This window comes from Psittacula echo (assembly GCF_963264785.1).
Source record: "Psittacula echo genome assembly, chromosome: 7".
Classification (NCBI taxonomy): domain Eukaryota; kingdom Metazoa; phylum Chordata; class Aves; order Psittaciformes; family Psittacidae; genus Psittacula; species Psittacula echo.
Genome location: NC_137740.1, coordinates 24,036,411 through 24,060,932, shown reverse-complemented (window position 1 = coordinate 24,060,932; position 24,522 = coordinate 24,036,411). Strand labels below are relative to the sequence as shown.

General features: G+C 48.5%; 1 protein-coding gene across 2 annotated transcripts in view; it reads right to left on the bottom strand.

Moving 5' to 3' along the window:
• The window catches only part of TNR (tenascin R), a gene marked incomplete at both ends in the record, with an annotated part of 28,852 nt that extends 4,541 nt beyond the window's left edge, over positions 1-24,311 (bottom strand). The window contains 16 exons of one of the 2 annotated variants that reach the window (XM_080624282.1): positions 3,002-3,134; positions 4,112-4,242; positions 4,822-4,965; positions 5,432-5,551; positions 6,194-6,337; positions 6,822-6,941; positions 7,052-7,318; positions 7,943-8,206; positions 8,312-8,401; positions 11,194-11,379; positions 13,139-13,408; positions 16,054-16,204; positions 19,448-19,563; positions 20,393-20,656; positions 21,116-21,592; positions 23,816-24,311. In XM_080624282.1, the coding sequence (XP_080480408.1) occupies positions 3,002-3,134; positions 4,112-4,242; positions 4,822-4,965; positions 5,432-5,551; positions 6,194-6,337; positions 6,822-6,941; positions 7,052-7,318; positions 7,943-8,206; positions 8,312-8,401; positions 11,194-11,379; positions 13,139-13,408; positions 16,054-16,204; positions 19,448-19,563; positions 20,393-20,656; positions 21,116-21,592; positions 23,816-24,311 (3,373 nt within the window). The remainder of the gene's footprint in view (positions 1-3,001; positions 3,135-4,111; positions 4,243-4,821; positions 4,966-5,431; positions 5,552-6,193; positions 6,338-6,821; positions 6,942-7,051; positions 7,319-7,942; positions 8,207-8,311; positions 8,402-11,193; positions 11,380-13,138; positions 13,409-16,053; positions 16,205-19,447; positions 19,564-20,392; positions 20,657-21,115; positions 21,593-23,815) is intronic. The other variant, XM_080624283.1, reaches the window with a different exon arrangement.
• Positions 24,312-24,522: the final 211 nt, after the last annotated feature.

Genomic DNA, 24,522 nt, shown 5'->3' with positions numbered 1-24,522 from the left:
CTTGGTTCCTACTAGTTATGATCCATGAAAGATCTAAATTGGCCTCTGCATCCCAAGTTATTCTGCAAGGTAGTGGAACTTCACATCTGCCAACAACATCAGACAATTTAATGGAAAAAAGGTATGTGTGCATATCTGAATTTTTTTCCCATATGTTCTATATTGAAAAGGTGCATGGTAACATCACTACGAATGATGAATGATGTCAACTCTTGGACCGTCTTTCTGTACTATGCTTGAAACCCTGGAATTGAAGCTGTCACATGCATATTTAGACAGCTGGGAAAATACTGAAATCTGTTTTCCTCTCAGGATTGCTAACTCCAAACAAGATTTATGACTTTACTGATTCCAGGGGGATTTTTCTGATCCATGCTCTTGGAAATTATCGTGGGCTTGAGCTGGGCTAATTGTTACTTGCAAACTGAGCAGGAATTAGGCTGTGCAAGATGTTGGAGTTGGGCAGCTTGGCATTTGTGGCTATGCTTCAGGTGTCCTCTAATGAAGAAACATCTCATTTGGAGATCAGAGTTTAAGATAGTCTTAACTGCAAGACCCTAGGAGTATTGGGATGTCAACTCTGTGTTCATTTTTTTCACATTTAATGCAAAAGGGGGAAATACATAATTTTCTTTGCTGTTGGTGTGTATGGATGATAGAGTAAATGAGTGCAGGGCTGGCAACATAGATGTGGCTTTCAAGGCTGTCTTGGTTACACATTGAGGTGTGAATGATGCGCTATGTGCATCTGTCACAACTGTGTGATACCACATAGGACTAGGATACAGACACTTGTCTGTTATTTGCCATCTGACTGTGTTCCCCCTGCCCTTACCACCTGAACACTTTAGGGTCATTGCTTTGTCCAAACGTGGAAGGTCCCTTATTTTTTACCGTCTCTGCAGTCTCTAGCACAAGGTCTGGTGAGACAGCATTTGCATTTTATAGTATCCAGCAATGAAAACGGCTTCAAAGACAACCACTTCAGGCTCCCTTGAGCTCTTGTGGAGATTACTTGTTTCTTAATTTATATTCATATCTTTAAGAGCCAAGGAGACCTTGAAAGAAATTTCAAACCACTATAAATTATAAATACTGTATCTGTTTCTTCCTTTTGTCCCATTTGTATACAATTCCCTAAGAACCTTATGCAAACACGAAACAAAGAGGACAAGCTATTAATATGTCAGAAGGAATGGAAGAACTCCAGGCTGTGTACTGTGAGCAGAAGGAAGCAAAAAATTTAAATTAAGCTTGTTTTTTTGTGGTGGGTTGTATTTTTTTGGGGGGGTGGGGGTGGGGTGTGTGTGTTGGTTTTGTTTTGGTTTTTTTGTTTGTCTTCTCAAAGGCAATCCCATATTCCCTGCAAAGTTCCCTGATACATTGCCTTAGAAAACTGAATCCCAGATCCTGATTCTTTGCTGAGGGATGCTGTCCATTGATTTCATTGCCTTGGTGGTTGTTCCTGGGTGCTTCTGCCTCATGGATATATGGGGAAATGGGGAGAAACTGGTGTCTTGCCGATACCTATCTTAATCTTAAAAGGAAATTAAACCTGTATTTGGATGCTGCATCAGCTGTCAATGGTGTCTCTAGCACTGCTTAGGTCAGACATTTCTGTTCAATGGAAACAGTGCTCTCCTTGCCTAATGTGAGTGGGTTTCTGCTGCTTTATCCCATCTGAGAAGCCAGCTCCATGCAGCTTCGTCCTTGATTCCTGAACAGCCTCAAAGATTACATGCATTTTCCCATCACCTGTCTGAATTTCACTGCCATTACGTGCCCATGTAAAAGACAAGAATAACAGGAAAGCTTGATCTGTAGATGCATTAGAGAAGAGCCTTTTGTTGTTGTTGTTGATGTATATAGTTTCTATTATCTCTTAAAAGCAGGTGAAGGGACCTTTGGATGTAACTGGGATAGGGAAGTGTATCTTCAGCAGATTCAAAGAAAACGCTCTTAATCGAACTGGCAGCACAGATGGGATGAATTTCGGGGACATCATCTTTAGGCTTCTTAGTGCTTTTGAAGCCCATGAGAAATGTAATTGGATTCAGCCCTGAACAAAATGCATTCTGTCTGTTAAGTGTCCTGGCCTAGCAAGCCTTTTCAAAGACGATGAGGGATGATATGCTTTGCACGGTTTCTAATGTGAACAGTTGCAAAGGATATGGGCAAAGGTGACATTTTCATGCAAGCTTCATTCTTGCAAGTGTAAGCACTATGTCTGTGAGGGTTGTGGTGTGGTGGATGCCCACCCTTTGATTTGGAAAGGAAACCGTTCCCATTACCTTAGTGGATCATGACTGTAGAATTAGAGGTGGGTGGAATAATGCAGTCAAATAACATCAGTGAGACCACAGTTGTGCAGACATGTTGGCTCTGCTATGACTCCACTTATGGTGGTGGAGATGCACCTGCTTGATATTTCCAGGGATATCTCAGCCCTGGAAATACTCAGGGTCAGATTGGACCAGGCTCTGAGCAATCTGATCTAGTTGAAGAAGTCCCTGCTCATTGCAAGGGGATCGGGCTAAATGACCTTTGAAGGTCCTTTCCAAACCAAATTATCCTATGATTCTATGGTATCTGTGAAAGATCAGACCATGTCTGCAGTTTGGAGAGACCAGCTGAGTCTCTCCTCACCCACTTCAAGAGCACTGCTGAAACATATTGTTAACTTTTGTGGTGTGTCCTTCCTTCTTTTGCTTACATGTGTGAGGAGGGCCAAGGGCAAGACAAAGGGTCTGGTAGATGGTGCCTGGTCTGAAGCTCAAATCTCTGCCTTTGGCTGGGCCTTGTGTTTCTATTACAGATCCTTTAGACATTAACTTTTTGTAGCATAAGCAGCACTGTGCATCATGGCAATGAATGTACCTCTCTGTGTATCATGGTGAAATGCTGCCTTAGGAGGAAAAGCCCTTAAAAGCAGTCCATGTCTACCAGCATGGTATGTGGACTAAGCCCCACATGGCTGAGAGGATGCAGTGTGAGTCCTCACCTGTGGTGAAGGTGGTGGAGATGAAGCCACTCCTCATGGCATTTTGGGCAGCTTGCAGGCGCACAGTGTATTCTGTGGTCTCAGAAAGCCCCTCCAGGCGGATCCATGTATCCTCAGCATCCACAATCAGCTCCTGTACATGGGTCCCAGAAGGAGGTAGACACCAAGAGCAACAGATGAGAAAAGCGATGGGGAGCCTAAAGAGCAAGTGAGGAGGGAACGGAAGCCACAAACTACTGCAGCCCTTAGTGCCTGTCCAAGGAGTGTTTCATGACTGCTTGCACCCTGAACTAAATCAGTGTGAGGTCAAGGAATATACTCAAATTTTTGGAATGTTTTTAGTAGGAGAAAGCTAGCTGGTTTGGTCACAGGAGACTTGAATGTTTGCAGTCTGTGTGCTTTGTTTACCAACTCTGTTGGGATCTGCGTGCCCTCAAGACAGAGCATGACTGATTGCCCAAGCATTGCAAGAAGTAGAGCTGGCCAAACCTGGTTATCAGCTGGTTTTGACTCCATCAGTTCCTGTCACATTAATTTTTCTGATTGTCAGCCAATGTCACACAGATTATTGAACCCCTTCTGCAAAGCTATTGTCCTCTGGCCACCACAAGCCAGTCACACCAGCAAAGGAAATGAGACTGTTTGTGGTGACGTATTTCTGATAGCATTTGTAGCAGCTCTTCTAGACAGGCAGATATGGACATACTCATTAAATAATCAGATGTATTGTATTGCAGGATTAATTAGCTGTCTGTACCTATCTGTATTTTCTGCAAGAAGGGCAAACGGCATTTTTAGCATCTCCGTTTGTGGGATAATTTTCTCCTGCCTCAGCTTGCTCGACTTTCACAAGTTGTGAATTTCCCCTGTTTCTGCAAACTTTGCCCAGACCTGCAGGTGTGCATATTTTACCCTAGGCAAACTTTTCCTGCTTTTTCCAATTGTTTATTTAAAATACTGCTTATGCAGAAAGTAGAGTCTGACCTTCTGGTCTCTCTCTGACCTAGTGATCATCGTTCTTTTGCTTTGTTAGGTTTCTCTTGCTAATTTCTTTGCAATTATGTTATTCCCTGACTTAATAACCCTCTTTCTTTGTGAGGAGTCACTCACCTTCCAGCTGCCATCCGTGGATCTGTAGGTCATGATGTAGTTCTCCATCTCTCCCAGGGGAGGCACCCAGGAAAGCAGGGCGCTCCGTCGAGTGACTTCACTGGCAGTTAGATTTGTTGGAGGATCCAGAACTGCAAGGATGGATAGAGACCTAGGGAAGTGCAAGTTCTCACATACAACCACCCCAGCCCTGCATCCCAACTCAGTGTACTTGAAATTCAACCTTGCAACCCTGAGCTACAGCCCAGAGTCCATCTTCACTCTCAGTTTCCAGACCTCATCACCACCCCCAGCCTGGAATAGAGCTCTGCAAACCCTCTTAAAGTCTTCCTCTATCTGCATGCTCTCTGAAGGGTAATGGGTCTGAAATTCATGTTCTATGAGGCCTGTCAAGCTTCTTGTAAACAAAATGGGTTATAGTGCTCTTCTGGACTATGGCCTTGGGCAAGAAAAAGACCTGGTCAGGACTCTTCTTGGGAAACCACATCCAGGGGAAATCAAAAAAGGGGTGGATGGATGTTGAGAAAGTGGAAATGATGGATGATGCTTGCTGTTGTGCCCAAAACTGGTATTTGGGTGTCCTTTTGGATCATGGCTATTTCTGCATGAACATGTATGTGACAAAAGCCTTGGCTCAGCCTTGCTGGCTGCTTTTCCTGGGGAATGGCTGGCAGCACGTAACAGGCAGTGGGGGAGGTGGTTCTACGTACGAGTTGTGAAGCTGGTGCTGACGGTCTGGCTGGTGAGAGGCCCATGGGTGGCATACATAGAGACTGTATAGGTGGTACTGGGTAGGAGGTTGGTTAGCTGGTACTCCTGGTTGACTCCATCCACAAGAATTGTTTCTCCTGCAACTGTAAGCCAAAAGAGATAAGTTAGGGTAGATGTTCAAGGTGGTTCTCCAAAGGGTGTTTATGACTTTGCAAACAAAAGCACTTCTATTGCTGAAACACCATGAACTACTGTACAGCAACTGAGCTGTAGTGGTGGCGTTCAGCCAGAAGGATGGTCTTATTTTTCCCAATCCCTATATTTGCCTGATATTTTTTTTCCCTTCAGATATGGGTTTCTGTGGGATGGGTGCTTGCTTGCCCCTGGGCTGCTGCTGGTGGGCCAGTCAGCAAAGCGGGAGGGTCCCAGTCCCCTGATGTGTGGACTACTATGCTCAGGGGCTTGGTGCGGGGCAGTGGAAAGCACCTGCCATGGGACCTGCAAGGGGGGAGCTGGTGTCTGGGGGTGGGGTACAGCCCTGCTGCGCACCAGCTGCTGCCCTCCCAAAGAGATGAGATAAAGGTGAGCTGAAACGGAGCCCCAGCGTACCTGTGTGGTGTGTGAGGACAAGGACATAGCTCTCCACCTCCGACAGTGGTGGGTTCCACTGGAGCAGTGCCTCAGTGGGGGTGATGTTGGTGGCCGTGACCCCCAAGGGGACATCCATGGCTGCATGGGGGACAGATTCAAAGAGTCAGAGATTTTAACAGCTTGGGCTATGAAGTGGAAGGGCTTCTTGTGGCCCACCACTTGTGGTCCTGCCTTGCTGCCCAGACACATCTGCCTGTAGATGAATTATTGCTGCTCTAGCTGAAGAGCAGAGATGTCACAGCTTGTGCTATTCTGATACTTGGAGGCTCTTCCACTGTTTTCCGGAGGCACATCCTGGGATGTTAGGGTTTTTTTCCCTTGGTTTTGAGGAGTCTGGGAATAGCAGAGGGTTTTATTCTTGCAGCAGATGCTGTTTGTGTCAGGGCTTCCCCACAGATTATTTCTGGAAGTCTGTACTCCCTTTAGGAAAGGTTGTCATGGTTGCTTAATATATTATCTCTGGCTTCGCCATGCCCGGTACATAGATTTGTCATGCCACTCCATGACAACCCATGCATATTCGGGGAAGGCTTTGCTTAGCCATACTCCAGAAGTCCACATTGGGCCCTTGTGGGCCTTGCTTATCATCTCAAGCTCGCATCAGGCTGATGTGAGGTCCAGCTTGCTCTCAGCTGCCTGATTGCTAGTGCAAACAGGGCCTGCCCAGGGCTGGACCCGGCACTGTTTGATTGCTGCTTCCCACCAAGAGCTCCTTCCCACCTGTGTGCACAGTGATGGACGCCACCTCGCTCTCCTCCCTGCCCCGCACGCTCTTCACCCCAATCTCATACTTGGTGGCAGGCTGCAGCTGGCGAAGCGTGTACTCGGTGGCGTCGCTGGTGATTGCAGTACTGTCTGTCCTCCCTGTGGGGATGGAGCCAAGAGCTTTGACATCAGGCCCTGTCCCTGGGGTACAAGAGGGGATTGGGAGGGGAGGGCAATGGCTCAAGCCCTCTCCAGGGCTGATACAGGGGTAATTGGATCTTGTGCCTGCTTGCCCATCACTCTTCTGGCTTGGCTTTTTCAACATCATAGGCAAAACTGGGGCCAAGGGAGATGAGCCGGGGAATGAGCCATTCCCTAGGAGGGAACATTGCAAGAGGTCACTCCCTTTGCCCCTCTGAGCTGAGCTGGCCCTTAGCTGCAGTGGTCGCTTCCCTTCCTCCTCCCAGACACTGTCCCCTGTCCCTGTAGCCTCTTGGTAATTCCAGCTACTGGTGGCTTTGCCCAGGGCACTGGGATGCTGCCTTGGGTGAGGATGACCTGGTGGCTTGCTTATGTGAGCAGACAAAAAGAGGGTTGGCAGCTACAAGCTCAGAGCATGAGCAAGAGTGTTCTGACACATTACCTTCAGCAGCACGGTAGGATATTCTATAGTGGTCGAAGGCAGCAATGGGAGGGCTCCAGTAGACCTTCATGGACTCCTGGGTGACATTTCCCACCCTGAGGTCCTTCGGTGCATCAATCCCTGGTGAGATGGAGGAGAAAAACAAAGCTATGGGAGGCAGGTCTGCTCCCTATTCTGTTGCCTGCCCTCCCAGTGGGGTCCCATGCCTGTTGTGTGGGGTCCCATGGTACCTGTCGTGATGGAGCCCACAACAGGCTCGGAGCTGATGGTGCCATGCATGGCCACCAGTGACACCAGGTACTCGGTGGATGGCTGCAAGCCCATCAAGCTGGCATGCCTGCGGGTGCCTTCAAGTGTGACCTGCTGTGCCTCCTCCTTGTCCCGGGGGCTGTAGGTAAGGATGAGGCGGTCTGCTGGTGGGGATGGGTCACTCCATGTGACATTCACACTGGAGGATGTCAGCTGAGAGAAGTAGAGTTGCGTGATGGGCCGGACCCCTGCAAAATGGAGAGGGAAGATGCAACCCCAACTGTGTGCACACCCTGGCCTCCCTCTTCTTCCCAGCTCTTGTATGGGAAATACCCAACAGAGGTGGCAAAGCTGGAGCTCTGGGCTCTCCATTGATCTGAAACTGTGCTGGGATGAATAGGCAGAGCCTGGAGGGGGAAAATGGTGCTTTTCTCAGCTCTGCCTGCAAACATGGTGAGTGATGGGGCTGTCCCATTACAGATGGTATGTGTTGTCTAGGCTTCTTGACTGCAGGCTTTTCACACATAGGTTCTTGTGAGGTCCCTCAAGGTTTCATTTCTCCTTTTTATGGGCACCCAGTCCACCCTGACCACAGAGGACAGCATGGGCTGTCTATTCCCCCAACCCTGCTTTGTCATTCTGGAAGCCTTCAGCCAAGCAAATCTAGTTGGTGTTGCTGATGAAGGAAACAGTGCCCCCACACTGGTAGGTCCATCCCCTTTCTGAGGTCAGTGCACCTTTCCCACATGGAAGTTTTCCCTCCAGCTGTCATCCCCATTGCCACTCAAGAGTTTTGGCAGTGGGCTGGTGGAAGTGCCATCATGGAGTGGTGGTCTGTGCCCTTGGCCCCATCCCAACTTGTTTTTCTCTACCTGTGAAGGCATCCACAGTTGCCTCCAGGCTCTGCTGGCGTCCCCTCTCAGCAATGATGGAGATGGTGTACTCTGTCCCAGGCTCCAGCTCCGAGAGGGTGAACTGTGACAGATCCTGGGGCACTGTCACTTCGGAGGCCATCCCAGAGGCAGGAGTGAAGGTGATGCGGTAGTGGTCGATGGGACCCGTGGCTTTGGTCCAGGCCAGTGAGATGGATGTCTCAGTGGAGGCTGTCACCAGGAGGTCCTGGGGGCTGTCAAGCTCTGTGGGAGAGGGTTGGTGTGGACTTTCATCCCCATGCATGGACTGTGCTATGGGAATATCTGAGCCCCAGCTGTGCTTGGGGCATGCAGTGGGGCCAAGCTCACCTGTTCTGGCATTCATGGTTGCTGGCACGCTCTGCTGGCTGTCCATCACTGCTGAAATCCCGATGCCATACTCTGTCCCTGGCACCAGATCTGACGGGGGGTTCAGAGGAAAAGAAGGTGCATGACAGCAGCACCTCGGGGTGTGATGCCCACCCCCCCCGTGGCTGAGGGGGGGGACACCCTCCTGAGCATTCCCTGGGGTTAGCAGCCCTCCCACAGGTCGGGAGTTTCTCAGCATATTGCAGAAGAGCAGAGCCTTTTTAATAAACACTGTGAATGCCTTTGGGCAGGGAATTCGGATTATTCTAGCTCAGAAACAGGCAATTTTTAAAAGTTGTTGCTGAGGTCTGCTGTAATTGCTGGCATCAAGGCAGAAATTGTGTGTGTGAGCTGAGATGGGAACGATAAAGTAGCTATATTTGTTTCCAAAGTGATTCAACATCAAATATTGTCACAGGGCTGGTGTCTTGAAGAGAAATAGATTATGCAGAGTAAATGAAATGCACATTAATTAGGAAAGGCACAGACTTTCTGGGAGCTGAATCAAGTGCTGCTCCTTGGGGTGGATATATCCTGCTGTGCCTTGCTCAGGGGACATTGGAATTGAGCTCACCCAGATCCTTTCCCGTGCACCCCTTGCTGATCACTGTTTTATCTCCATGGAATGTCTCCTGCCTCTTCCTATCACTTCTGCTTGCCTGCTGGTGGCTTTATCCCCCCCTTTCCTGCATTTCGTGATCTTTCCCATGGGGTTAGAGAAAGCCATAAACCCTCCAGCCTGGCCTCACACTGCCTTCCCCAGAGGCAGTATGCCCTGAAGCCACCTAAACCTTCCTGGAGAGGCCAGGAGAGAGGGAAACCTCCATTCCCTACTCCTCTCCTCTTGCTACAATGCAGTCTTGGTGTCAGGGGGCAGATGGACCCCTGTGCCCCTGCCCAATAAGTGTCAGAAGTGTCCTGGAAAGGAGAAGAGTCTGAGAGAAAGGAAGACAAGAAGGACAAGATGAGCAAGAGCATATAAAATTATGCCTTTTCTTTCCCAGCTCTTCTGAGTAGAGCAAAATTATGGATATTTCTGTGCAAATGCTGGTTTTGAAGAGAGACATATGTGGCAGGGCAAAGCTTGCTGTATTTTTAAGCTTAAATCTTTGACGAGCTCTGCTCAACGCTGTTCCTCACTGCTTTTCCTGAAGGCAGATAAAGGAATCACTGTTGTTTTTGTGCCATTGATCCCACCAGGCCCCAGGAAACCCACCCCAACAGGCTTTGTACCATGTGCAACAAGGCTTCGGTGGACAGGACTACCACATGGGTAACAGACCTACGGGAGATGCCTGTGTGCCATCCACAACGTGGCTATCCTGGCTTTTTTTAAATTATAATTTATATATTTATTTTTGCCAGCAGAATGTTTTGTGGGGTTTTTTTGTTATTTTCTGCTATGATTAGATTAAACAAAAAAAATAATGTTTGTTCATTACATGGTACTGTGGGAACTAGAAGCAATGCACTTAGGTGATGATGGAAGCGCTATATAAAAATTGCTCACTGCTATCAACTTAAGCCTTTGCATCTCTGGAGCTTGCTTTGGAAGGGGCGGGGAATGTGTTCTTGTAGCTTTGCCTGAGTCCGGCAAAGACTTGGCAAATTTTTTTTATTTTTATTGAGAAAAATGAGGGCCTTCAGGTTGTCACGTCCTCCAAGGCAAGCTCAGGCTCTGCCTTGGATGTCATTGCAGTTTGGGTCACTGGGATAGTATTGCACCTCTCCCCCAAGGAGGGGGATTTGGCCCATTTTTAGTGCTCCTCCTCAGCTAGAAAGGCAGTAAATGATCTAGAGGAAAGGTAGCAGGCAACTAGTACTGGGTCTCTGATTTAATTACACTTCTCCTTGCACGTCCTCATCACAAACGCAGCAGAAACTACCCCTAACATTTTCTTTTTTCCGCATACCACATTTTTCAAGCTAACTGCTCTAATTGCTTTCCTGCCCTCCAGCCTTTCTCATGACTGAGTGCCACTGTGCCTGTAACTTCGCATTCGACTTTCCAACTGAACTTTCTCCTATAGTTGCGTATGGCAGAGATGCTGGGCTGGGGAGTTCCCAGGAGGGCAGAAAGTCAAAGTGGAAGAACCTGGTGCCCTGCCATACTGAAGAGCTTCAACCCAAAAGAGTGATCTTTTCTCTATGTGTGTAAGTAAGTCTTCTTTTTTTGCTCAAAAAAAGCCACTGGAGCTCCAAATCCAGCAGGCAAACTGTTGTAGTTGAAAAGGAGGAAACCAGATCTCACATGGTGCTTCAATGTGTTTGGGATTTTCCCTGCAGTAGGGGATGGGTGGTATTTGCAGCCCCTGGTGGCACCCCCTGTGCTGGCTTGAAGGACTTCTCAAAAACAGCACCCCTGGATTTGTGTTTGCTTTGTGCCTGATTTGGAAAAAGGCAACGAACTCAGGCAGCCTGGCTTCCCATCACTACCTATGGGGCATTGTGCTTGCGGCTCTTTCCCAGCAAGGAAAAAACAGAAGGGTGAAATAATATTTTCCTCTAGATTAGCTTAAACAGGCTTCCTCTCCCCATTTCTCACTTTGCTTCCTGCCAGCTCTATTTAGCACCTGATAGATCCCTGATGCTTGTGCATTCACTGGGAGGTATATCATTTGGAGGTGCATTGCTCAGCTCACGGATAAGCAGTGCTCAAATCCAGACCCACAAAGGGGAAAATGAGCTTCATCCCAAGGAAAACCTTCTCTCTAGAACTAGCAAACTCCAAAACAGCTTTAAATATATGCCAGCATAAGGGCAACTGAGCGTTGGGCTCTCTGCTGCCCTACCTGCTAGAAAGAATCAGGAGGGGAAGGATGGGCACATGGGTGCATGCATACCTGCAAGGGTGGCCCGGGTGGTGGGACCAGTGTCACGTGGCACCAGGACTTCATGGTAGTGCTCCCCAGCCAGGGTGCTGTAGACCACCCTGTAGCTGTGTGCATCAGCCTCGCTGTTGTCCCAGGTGAGCTCGAGGCTGGCAGGGGTCCGCAAGCCCACCCTCAGGTTCTTGGGTGCATCGATCTCTGTGCAACACAGGGGAGAGAGGAACGATCTCAATGCCAGGCACTGGGAACACACCCCATAGCCTTGTCATGGCTACATGGCAGTTTAGGGGTACACATGTGTGATGTCCATGACGTCCCTCTTACAGTCCCTCTTCCCCAGGGCATGTCACTGCAGAAGGGGCTGCATTTCCTGCTCAGCACAGACTGAGAGATACCACCTATGAGACTAACGTAAGTGCTGGGGCATTCACAGCATCCCTCAGTAAGTTGCTTCGGGAGCTAGTGGCATATAATTTGAAAAAGAAGAGTGTTTTCCCCCTATACTAGAATAAGGGACACTGAGGCAGCATGCATAAGAGAATAGGGGCTCTGTAGCAGTGATGCGTTGGCCTGAACTGCTCTTAGAAGAACCTTGAGCATCTTTACAGGCTCGTTCATGCTCAGGCACTGCCCACAGGGTTTGTTTATTAATGTTGCTGAGGCTGTGCACCACATCTGCTCTGATTTACATGATAACCCTCTCAAGTGAGTGACAGGTTGGTGACAGCAGATGGAGGGTAATTACTGGTCCTTGATGGACCTGAGTTGAGAGGGGGGAATTTTTTTATGTTGCCTTTTAGAAATAAAACAAGGAAGGCCAAATCAGTCAGGGTGAACGTCTCATCTGAAATACTTACCTGTAGAGGTATGTACACACACAATTCACACACTGCAGTTATTATAGTAGGAGCCTGATATCCACCAGTAACGTACATGACAAGTAATTTATATACCATAAACCACACTGAAATACGCACTTTACCTCCTCCTTTATGGCACTGTAAATTAAACCTGTTAGCTATCTGCAGGCTTAACATTAATTAAAGTTTTACAGACCATTTAGGGTATTCAGAGGAGATATAAAATAAGATAACCACATTTCTGTCTCAGCTGCTTTTAGCCACCTATTCCTTGGGCAAGGAATCTGTCTTGGCTCTCAATGCTGAATAGGAGTGAGCATTGCCTTGAATTCAGACTTATGCTTCCTGTTTTGGTGCTTTTGAGAATTGTGTGTTTCTCTACGTATGCCATTAAGGGCATAAACTGCTGGATGTTAAAATTTTAGCTTTGGGTTCAAGCTATCTGTGTATCTGAACAGGCCCTGAAGCTGGGAATGTGTCCTAGACAGCAGCAGGTTCAGCCTTGATGATGCAGCAGGATGTGGACAAAGAGGGGTTTGGTCAGGGATTGTCATCTAAATGTGTGTTATTCAGTCATCTGCCTGGTTGCTGGCATCCGGGATCACCTGGGCAGCCCTAGGGACCATGTTAGCGTCCCTGTGGGTCACAAGGCATGAAGATGATCTATTGCACTGGAGATTCAGGAACTAAACAGAAATACAGGCATTAGTGGAGGAGTGTCAGAGAGTGGTTTTAGGGTATGTGTTTTAAGGTGAGCCGAATCCTTTACTCTGCCTTGCTCTGCAGTGGGACTGTGACAGAGTGCAAGGCACCTACATTCAGGCATCTCCATTCAGACCTGCACCTTAACCATCATGTTTCCATTGATCTGCTTCCTTCCAGTACTCTGGATTAAACCTCAGCTAACATGGGCTGTGGGAAAACCATGTACCACTAAATCCCAGACGTAAAACCCCCTCAGTTCAGCTCCAGATAGGCAAAACAACACCATGCTCGTTGCAGGAGAGCTCATCTGCAGACCGCAGCTAGCCATCTGCTCATGCTTGCTGGTGTCTTTGAAATTCATGCCAGTTCTCCCACTGAAGCCAGCTAGCTACCTGTGGTGAACTGAGCGAGGGCTGGCTGGCTCTCGTTGGCACCCCGGAGGGCGCTGACAGCGAGGCGGTAGCGGGCGCCGGGGCGCAGGGCCTGCAGGGAGTACTGGCTGAGGGGGGGCTGCAGGCGGAAGGTGGTCCTCCCGCCCTCCCCGTCTGCCAGCCCATACTTGAGCAGGATGGCATCCACCTTGGCGCGCGGCGGCGTCCACTCCACAAAGGCCACTGTGTCAGAGACATCCCGCACCAGGATCTGCGTCGGGCCGTCGATGACTGCAGAGGAGGGGGAAAATGGGCACCTGTTATTTTGGGACAGTTGGATGAGGAAAGGTGGCAGCTTTGTAGATGCTGCGCTTCAGGGATGCTTCAATGCCACCTCAGAGTGGTCTGAATTAGCAGTTGGGGTGGCATAAGTGAGAGACACAGACCCAAGGTACTCAGGGGGAGTTGGTTCTGGTGGGCTCCTAGTCCCTTGTTCCAGTCTCCCAGCTCTTTTCTTCACTTCAGAGTTGTCTCTCCCAAGCTATGGACACCAGAGCAGAACCCAGCAGCTTTCCCATTGATGCCCATTGCAACTATAATGCAATTCATGCACTTATCTCAAGCTGGTTATTGGCAACAATTCCTCTCTGGCTTTTTCAGGTGGCACCTCCGAGGATAAAACCTCCTGTGTCTAAATGTTATCCACTTTTTTTGCTCCTGGATAACTGCTTGTCTTTGTGATGCATTGAAAACCATGTAGTTTCCCCTTGTGCCCAGCTCTTCAAGCCATTCAAACTGCTTTTTAATCGATGATCTACTTTCACTCAATTTACTCTTTTCTGAGCCTTTCCATCCCTGACAAAATTTATCAACAATGATATCATATCTTTTGAAGGGTGTTGACAATGTGTTAAATAATGTGGGGCCAAAGACTAATCCAAGCATTGAGAACTGAGGAACATCTCTAGAAATGTTCCTGCTTCTGTGCCAGCTCCTGGTTTGTCATTAAGCTGAGGAATCAGCTTGTAAAGCTGTTGATGTCTTAACAGTAGGAAGAGAAAAGAAAATGCAACTGTTCTGGCAAGTCTAACTAGCTGGGTGTGGGGCTATGGAGGGTGTCTTCCAAATCCTCTCAGATAAAGTGTTTTAACTAAAATCATAGTGGGAATCTACTGGGAGACCATTTTGGACGTTTCTACTTTCTTTTGCAGAGAACTGAGCCCTTCCCTCCTCTGTATCCCCCAACACTCAACCTCTGGAAATCACAGGCTTAAGTCCAGGTGATGGAAGGTTTGAGTCCAGCGGGACCTAACCACGGCACAGATGGACAGATGGGCCAAACCTGGCCATCATTCCTGTACCATGGCAGCGCTGATGCACAGAGCCTGCTGTGCATCCTATTTTATCACTTACATGATCACAAGGTGGGTGAAAAAACCCATTCTGGTTCTGTAATCCAGGCTATACTGTATGCAAGTACATCTAATATACTGTATATATTTAAAAATGACAGTATGTATGAAGGATGTGCTGAATACTGCACCCTAGGGTAGGAAGTTCTGGGGGAGGTATGTGTGGGCAGGGGTGGGAAGGACCAAGGAGGGCTAGAAAAAGAGATGTGGGGGAATTGAGGGCAGTGAGGTGAGGTGTGGAGACAAAATACCAATAGAGAAGGTTGGACAGCTTGGCAGCATGGTGTTTAGGTAGGAGCTGGATGTCCAGCTTGGCCAGGACCAGGTTGTCCAAACCTTGAATCTCCAACTACCTCATGTTTTCCCACCATCCGGGTGATGCGAGGGAGCAGCAAGTTCTACTTAGCTGTGCAGCCTTTGCTGCTTGATCCCAGCACAAAGTGTTAAGGCAGAACAAGGATGATAGGGGAAAAGGTATAGGGGTGCTGTAGAGGAAGGCAGACATGCCAGCATGGGGATGCCTTCATGAAGCAGAGAGCTGGGAGCCTATCTCCCTATCTGTGCTCTCCAGCAAAGGCCAACCGCTGCGCCTGAAGTACCAGCCTCTCTTATTTTTTGCTGACTTCCTAGGGAAAAGAAGACTTAGGCTTGACCAGGAGATGTCTCTGTTAAGCCGTGTCGACCTGAGCGCGGGGACAAACGGGGAGGAGAGGACTGTGCTGAGGAAGCTCAGACTTGCAGCAAGCTGCTGCTGGTGGAAGGACCCTCCCTTTGCTCTCACTGTTGCTGGAAATGAGCAGCCTGGAGAGAGCATCACTTTGTTATAACCCTCCACTAGCTATTTAAATGCTGTTTTCGTTTGCAGCAGCTTGGATAGAGGTAGATGTCTGCCTGGCTGCTAACGCAGACTGCAGCAGATCTGGTGTGGAGAGCCTCTTCTCCCCAGTGAGCAATGCCCATTGCCACGTTCCTTCAGTGAGGAAAAGACCCAATTGAATTTCCTCTAGCCTGTGGATGGACCAGTGATCCGCCAAATAAATTGGTTAGGAAGGGCTGTGCTGTTGCTCCTGGCTCCCTGCCCTACTGCCTGATTTGCCTGAATTAGTGGGAGTAGAGGGCAGTTAGTGGCAGAAAAGCAGGTGGGAGTTTTAATCTGTAATACACAAATAGGCAATACATTTATGGAGGTATTTCTTGGAGGCATCCAGACTCCAAAATATGAGATTAAGGAGGAAGAGCGATTTATCCAGCTATATAATAAAAGCAGACCTGACCCTTTGCTCCCAGCCCCATTAACCTTGCATGGTTTCTGTGCTTGCAGGAACTCAGGGGGATTGGAGGGGGGGAGAGAGACAAAATACCACATGAAGAAGCCATTGCTGTGATGCACCTGTATCCTGGGCAGTTGGGTGGTGCTAGTTTTATGTCTGCCCATGCAATGCCAGGCTGCTCTCACTGATGGGACTTTATTCTGGGGACCAAGCCCTGAGCACTGCTGTGCTGCCTGGGGCTGGGCTCACTCACGGGTTGAGACGCTGTCAGAGGTGGGAAGGCTCCTGGCTTGTTCCTTCAGGGCCACCAGAGTGACGGTGTACTCTTCCCCTGGCTTCAGCCCTGTCTGGTTGAAGGTGGTGACGGTGCTGGGGAGCTGGGCGATCACACCACCCTCGTTATTCTGCCAGGGAGTGAAAAAAAGTGTTAAAAAAGGAAAGAAGAAAAGGTGTTCGGAGAGGACTGGTGCATGGAGAGGAGGTGCCCCCCGTGTTGCATTCTTCCCCACCCAGCCCTGCATCTCCGCGTTGCATCCTCACCTTGGCACATCCCATCATGGAGGTGCAGAAACCCAAGGTGAAGTCACCCATCGAATGTGAAGCATCCATGTTGTTGGGCTGAGAAATCCTCAACCATCCCTTCCCACTCACCCCTCGTATTTTGCCATCTGTGTCTCTGCTGTCCTCCAGAAGAGAAAAGATAGTCAAACCAAGGCCTAGGAAAGACTCCTTTTCCCTGCTATTCAGGTACCAGGAGCCTTTGGCGTATATATATATATAAAAGTACATATATATATATATAAAAGTACATATATATATGCTAGAATATGTTCATATATAGGTATGAAACTGTAAGGTCTTTATTTTGTCACCCACTGCTTTTTAAGTATCTTTATTAAAATCATTATACTTTGTGGTTTTGCTCTGAAAAACTGCAAGGCTTTAAGCAACTGCAAATGTCACCTTTCCTGCCAGTGTTTAGACAAAGGATCTTTTCTTGCTGCTGTCTTCACTAATAACATGCTAAACAAATCTTTGCACATAGCTCTCAATTCATATTCACCTCTTTTCTCATTAAACAGGAAATCTTCCTTTCTAGCCATAAATTGCCATCTTACCTTTCCTAATTTTCTTTTCTAAATTTGTCTTTGCTTCATCTTTTTCCCACCCCATCCCCAGAGCAGGCAGCAGATGGGCAGTCCCCATCTGACCCAGCTGTCAGGGGACAAAACCGTCACAGGCACCATGGAAGAAGAACTGCTGTGCAGGAAGGTGTGAGCATCCTCGCAGGGATGCTGGGGACCAAATAAGCATCCTCTCATCCAGTTTCCAGGAAGACAGAGCAAGCTCAGTTTTGCTCATTGAGTTTATTTGTGATGCTGCTGTTATAACTTTGTTGGTTTTAGCCTCTGGGTCTAGCTCCTGGGTTTATCTGGTGCATGGTATTTACCTAAGCAAGCACTGCCTCCAGGCAATGAAGGAGACAGCACACCCTGCCTTATTTTAGGAGAAAAGCTGGTGATGGAGGCTCCACAGAGTACAGTTCTGGTAGCTGACAGGCAAGAGCACAACTGTGCCTTTACATAGCAGGATCATGTGCTTGACTAATGGATGCAAAAACTTCAGAGCCCATTGAGCTCCGAGATAAAAATATACCAAATATTTTGTTGCTTTATTTTTTCCTAGGGCTCAAGGCTTTTATGGAAAATGTGAACCTGCCTCCAAAACCTGCATCCAGGAGCAGCCTTCCTTTTGCACCTTCTCTCTTTCTGTACATCCTAATAGGTGTGTGTAAGTTTTAAGATTAAAAATAGAAAGGAGGACCAACGGTTTGTATTTTTGTGCTGGCTTGAGAAAAACCTATCGATGATGACCCTGCTGGGAAAAGTCTGCTTCTACCCTTGCAATTCCTCACCATAAAATGGGTATATCCCCATTTATCTGCTTCAGGGGGATGCTGTTGAGCTTAATTCTTGAGTATCAGTGAAATGTTTGAAAGATAGCTATTTGTTGCTGCCAGAAGCTCTTCCCTGATGTTGCCTTATCATTTTGGCTTTTATTCTGCTGGTGAATTAACATTATCCTAGGATTTATCCCTGCAGTACCTGAACTTTGACTTCCGACACAATTTACTTGTGGCTATACCTGAAATTGTACCCAGATGCTTCCAGCCTTTTTGGAAAGGAGGGAATGAGTTATTTAAAGCAATTGGGCCCTTGCTTCCTGCTGTATAATGATACTTTACAGTTAAGAGCATTTAAAACTTTGGGGCCAAGTTCTGCAGTTCTCAACTGCCCAGAGCTGCCTTCGACTCCAGCGAGGGTTTTATACAAGTGAAAATGTCATAATTGAGCTCTTAATCAGCATTTCTTTTACTGCTGGGGCTTGAATGCTCTTGTAAAGAGGCTCCATATATAATTGAAGCTATACTTATGGCTAAATGGTGTAGAAATTATGAATACAGATAAAACACTTGATGTACAATTTTTGTTGCCATGCATAGAAAATATGTGATATTTAGGGCAACATTTTCATCCTTTCATCTTTTCTGGCACAATTTCTACCTGTTCATCACTGCAATTAAACTTCCATGGCAGGGATTAGATGTGTGTGGGACTCAGGGGTACTGATGGTGGTTGTCTGAGAACCGGCAGCTGCTCAGTTCAATTGAGACGGCTTTACATAACTTAGCGTGCAGATAGCTGGTGTGAGGAAGAGGAGGAGAAGAAAAGGTCGTGGCGAAGGAGATGGAAGGGATAGAAGGGGTGACAGTAAGAGGTAGCGTGGCTGGAAGGTTTATTCATTTATATCAGAAATAATGTGGCCAGCAGTGCCACAGTGATCATCCCCCTGTACTTGGCACTATACTTGATATTTGAGGCTGCATCTTGAATCCTGTGTTCAGTTCTGGGCCCCTCACTACGAGAGAGCCATTGAGGTTCTGGAGTGGGTCCAAAGAAGGGCGACAAAGCTCATGAAGGATCTGGAGCACAAGTCTGATGAGGAACGGCTGAAGGACCTGGGGTTGTTTAGTCTGAAGGAGAGAAGGCTCACGGGGGACCTTATCACTCTCTACAACTATCTGAAAGAAGGTTGTAGTGAAGTGGGGGTCAGTCTGTTGTCCCAGGTAAGAAGTGATAAGACAAGAGGTAATGGCCTCAAGCTGCACCGGGAGAGGTTTAGACTGGATATGAGGAAAAATTTCTTCCTGAAAGGGTGATCAGCCATTGGAACAGGCTGCCCAGGGCAGCGGTGGTATCACCGTACTTGGAAGTGTTCAAAAAATACGTAGATGAGTCCCTTTGTGACATGGTTTAGTGGTGGACTTGGGTAAAGGTTGGACTTGATGATCTTAAAGGTCTTTCCCGACCTAGTTGATTGTATGATTCTGTGATTCTATATGCTTGTCTCCCGATTTTATTGTGGAATTTCTTTGAGGACAAGTATGTCTTGACACCAAAGACTACTGGAGAAATGCAAGCTGGCAATTGTGGGTTGATACATTTGGGGCTGTCTGATGTGAAGCACACAGATTTCAAACAGAGGTCAGGTTTCTTGGAGGGGGGTGTAATTGGGAGCTAATTTAAGATCTGCTTGCTTAATGCTGTTAGGGTGACCAGATGTACCCTATGATGTGGTGGCAGTACCTTGGGGATGAAGCTGATCTCCCAGCCGTCAAAGGGGAAAGAGAAGGGCTCCCACTGCACCTCCGCTGTCGTCTCTGTGATGGTCTTGAACTTCAGGCCCTGCGGTGTGGCAAGGTCTGGAAGGGAGCAGGGGGGTGGTGAGCAGAGCGGAAGGGGTGTGCGGGTGAGCCTGTCCCCACCCTGCTCCCTGTGGCTATTTTGTTATTTGGGCAACGAAAACAGGGAACTTTTTTGGTAGCTGTTACCAGAGCCCCTTTGTCCCCACCCTTGGTGGGTTGGAGGGAGAAGAGGGAAATGCCTGGGCTGCTGAACACTGAAGAATCCCACTGCATTACTGTGTGAACAGAGAGAATGATGGGCTTGCAAAAGGGGTGTCTGGATAGTTTGTTTTCCCACTGCCCTCTGTATCTTTAGTTTCCAAGGATCCTTGCTGGAGGTTGCCGTTACAGACCGTTACTCCCATTTTCCTCTGTGCATCATGGCCCTGTCAGAACTATGTATCTCCTGATGCACAGCAGCATCCCCTCTACCACCAATGTCATGGGGATTTGTCATGGGGAACCCACCCAGGAGTGGGAGGAGAATCTATGATACAGATATGATATATTCTGTGATATATTGCAATATTTTCTATGAGGAAATAAGTGTAATATTTTGGGCCATATAACAGGGGGCTTCAGTCAGACGGTGGAAGTTTCTTTGATTTTTAGTCATTCAGGTTTTCATCTGGACTGAGTCCTCCTGCACAGGATGGACACTTTTCCCCCTTTCCTATATCCATTTACAGATATATATGAGGATAAAAGTATACCAAATATTTGTTGGTCTTTTTTTTTTTTTTCTTTTTAGGCCCAAGTTTCTGCTGCTAGAAGGCTTTTATGGAAAATGTGAACCAGCTTGAGCATCACCTCCAGTACCGAGTGAGAAGTGCAGTAGAATACTTACTGGTCACCACCTTGGAGGTAACAGGGTTGCTCAGGACATTGCTGATGACCGTGTAGATGCTGACATTGTAGGCAACGCCTGGCTCTAGCTCCGTGATGGTGATGCTGCTCCAGTCCCCAGGCACTCGCTGCTGGAGCTGGGTGCCCCCTGGCCACGCCGGCTGGTATGAGACGATGTACTCGGTGGCTGCCCCACTGCTGTCCCACATCAGCTCAATGGAGCTGTCACTGATCCCTGTCACTCGCAGGTTTTCAGGTGGAGCCACTGATAGGAAGGGCAGAAGGTAAGGAAAGCATCAGGGTCTGCGTGGCTTATCCTCTCACCCCACCATGGGAAAAGGTGCTTAGATCTGCTGGTGGGACATAGGCATGGGCTTTGGGCTGGGGGTTACATGCTGTCTGTGATTGTATTAACTGCAAGGCAAAGACTCAGAAGAACCTGACTGCAACTGGTGTTACACCAAGGGTTTACCACCAGTGCTGGGGTGAACTTCACTGTCTTTTTTGCTCACCTCCCAAACTTCTGCCTCTGGTGTCTTTGGGGAAGGGGATAGCGACAGCAGGGAGTCAGTCAAACTGGGGGGCCTGAGCAGGTTCTATGTGACATGCTCTTGCCAAGTATGTCTTTCTCTCAGGCTTCATGATGCCCGTATAGTGCTGTGGGCATCTTGAAGCCCTTGCTCATACATTAGGGTCTGGCTCTCCCCACACATGCCCCCACTACCTGATGAGCAGTCCTGCCCTTCATAGCCTTCCTCGCAGATGCAGAGACCATCCTGGCAGACCCCACGGCCACTGCAGGCGTTGGGGCAGTGCAGCCAACCGCAGTCCTCCCCGGCGTAGCCCTCCTGGCAGATGCATGTGCCATTGACGCAGTAGCCCTTCCCTGAGCAGTCATGGGGGCACCGCAGCTGGGAGCAATCCTCCCCGGTGAAACCCTCCTCACAAATGCACTCGCCATCCACGCAGAGCCCATGGGAGCCGCAGCCGCTGGGACAGCGGAGCTGGGAGCAGTCCTCACCCCCATAGTCATTGTCGCAGATGCACTGGCCCTCCAGGCAGACACCGCGGCTGGAGCAGCCCCGGGGGCAGTGGGGCTCAGAGCAGTTGCTGCCCGCCCAGCCCTCCATGCACACGCAGCTGCAGGACTCCAGGCTGAAGTTCCCATGGCCGCTGCACTGTGGGGTGTAATCCAGCTGCCCTGCAAGGATGCAGGACCAAGGGTCAGAGCCTCCCACATCAGCTCATTGATGGGCTGTGGGGAAGGGAGAAAAGGTGTAGGGCAGGCAAGGGATGGTCCTTCCTTTGGTTGAGCATGCTCAGCTCTGGGGAGCCTGTGGCTGGCAGAGGCAAAATTGGTGATAAGTGGTCATGGAGGGGTTGGGTGGGTGTCCAGGAGTTTATTTGTCCCCTTGGGAATACTGGCCTCCATAGCTATGGGTGCCATCAGATTTGCTGGAGAGCAAGTGCTCCCTTTGGTTCCCATCAGCTGGCTCAGCATTCAGTTGATGGGAACCTCCCTAGACCTCTTAGTGGGAAAAAGCCCTCCTTGGCCAAGTCCTCTGCACCAGCCATGGTTCGTATTGTCTCCTCTCCACCCACTGTTCCTTTTTACAGGTGAGAGATCCCAGTCTGCTCACTCACTCTACTACAAGAAGCAGGTATGTACCCAAAGACATCATCTTCACCCCTATGTTGGTGAACCTGATTAAGATGGAGCTGTTGGCTTTGTAAAAAGTATCAGGGTTTGGGAGTACTGGGCTTGTGGGAAAGTGAGGAAAGCACACGGCCACCGTAGCCACTACCTCTGAAGTTCCCCCTTTACCCAGCAGCCTTTCACAGGACACTCTAGGGTGAGGAGGGATGCCCGGGGATGAAGGCACCAGTCACTATGACATTGCCAGTTCTCCCCTGTTATGCCCTGTATTGCTCCAGCTTAGGGCTTATCCAAGCCAGGCTAATGTTTCTTTGCTATTTTTTACTGCTTTTCTTCCTTGTGTGAACTGAGGATGAACAGAAACACTTTCTGTGCTTCCTTGACCCTTGGGAAACCTCTGCACCATGAAGACCTGAAGCTGCATGACTCTGTCCCCTAAGTAAGTTTTCCATCCTAGCTGAGCTACCTGAGCATCATTTCCTACGGGGAGTGTGTGTGTGTGTGTGCAGCAGATGCTCATGTGAAAGGATTTCAGTTATATGCTGTGCTAGACAGACCCATTTGGGTTACTTTGCAGGACGCTTCCCATCCAAACTATAAATACTGGGAATGACAATCAGGATCTCTTCAGATCTCAGCCTGTACTTAAGTTATCAAAAGAGGATGCTTGTAAATGTGTTGGAAGAGAGCAGCTTTCCTTGGGGAAATGTGCCAGGTGGTGGGGTAGGGATCCTGGTCTTCTTTGCAATGCAGCAAATTGAAAGCAACTCTGGTAAAAAAAAAAATTACTCCAGTTTTAGCTCAGCACATCTGTGTTCGGAGTGGAGACTCCACCAGGCGATGAATATTTAATGGTACTATCCTGCATATGCTGCAAGTAACCCAAATAGCATCAGAGTTACAAATAAATTTCTTTAAAACAGGTTTTCCTCTATTTTCTATGTGATTTTACCACACCCCCTGACTGATCTTCCCAAGACATAAGGAAAACCACTAGTATACTGGCTCCTGTCATATCGAAATGCAGCCTCTAGCTTGAACCTTTCCTAACCCACCCCATTTCAACTGCATGCTGTTTCCCTGTCTCTGAGGAATGGCCGTGGTGAAAAGAGGGGCTGTCTTTGATGGAGTACCCCTAATGGGGGCTCTTGAAGAGTTTCACAAGCTGCACATGTTTTTATTCACTTAAAGTATCCTGTTGATGGTTTTGTGCCTTTGTTACAAATTTAGTTTGCATCTTTCAAGGCAACAGAAGTTATTCTCAGATTTATTTATTTATTTATTCATTTAAACTCAGCTTTTCATATGCATGCACTCCTCCTACAGAGAAGAGGAAGGGGTTTATTGATGGCTCTTGGAGTGCTGCCTTCAGCTGCGGGACAGTTTAGGAGAGCACCAGCTATGTCTCTCCTCCCTGTCCCACAGGCTGTGGCAGATCTAACATTGTTGCAGGGACTTCAGGGTAGGGAGATCACCCTGTTCACCCTTACCAGCTGTAATTTTGTCTGTAACGGGGCTTTAGCTCTGGGTATGGGGTTTCTGCAGCGAGCAGGGCATGGGGGCTCAAGTGACCAAATCCCTCATGGGGGTTTTCCTGCCTTGGAGGCCCTAAGATGAGCTTTCCCCTAAAGCCACAGCCACATTATAGGTAAATACAGATTTTTCTCTGTTGCCACTCTATATGGATTACCAGTTTTGTATTTATTTCTCCTGCCTTTCACTTGATCCCTCAGTCCCCAGCAAGAGCTAACAGGATGGCATTACTACCTGTGGCTGCATTTTCTTGGCAGCAATTGGAGTTGCATTGGTCCCGGAGCATGGACACCTCCCTCTCCAGCATCTCAATCCTGCTCAGCAGCTCCTGCAGGGACGGGAGGGAGGTGGAGCACTTGCAGGCCTGCTTGGGCAAGTTTATCCTGTGGGTGAAGGTGACCTGGCTCTCGCTGTCAGAGGTCTGCTCCGCGTACTCCGCCAGCTGGTCATCTTCTGAACTCACCTCCTCAGCCGATGACTTGAACATGGATGAGCAGCAGCTGTCCAGGGGGACATTGATGTTGTAGATGTGGTGGAAGACCATGGGCTGTTCTTTGATGGGTGGGCTGCAGTTGGACAAGCTACCCTTCTCATCCACTGCTGGCCTCTTGGCTGGCTCTGTTGTCACCTCCAGCCGGCACTCAAAAGGCCGGAGGACAGCACCCAGCAGAAGCAAGTTAAAGCTGATGAGCACATTCCTCAGGACTGGGTTTTCACTGTCAGTCCCCATTTTCTTGGGGAAAAGAGCCTTCTAAGCCAGCCTTGCTCAGCCAAGTGTGGGGAGGACCTGGAAAAACAGAAGAAAGAGCATGGTCGGTGTTAATGCTGAAACTGTGCTCAGTGTAGAGAGACAAGTCCTTCAGGGCAAAGTCATCCAGAGAGATGTGGGACTGACTTGAGAGACACACAGTTCTGCTGATTTTGGTGGAACCTAAATCAGC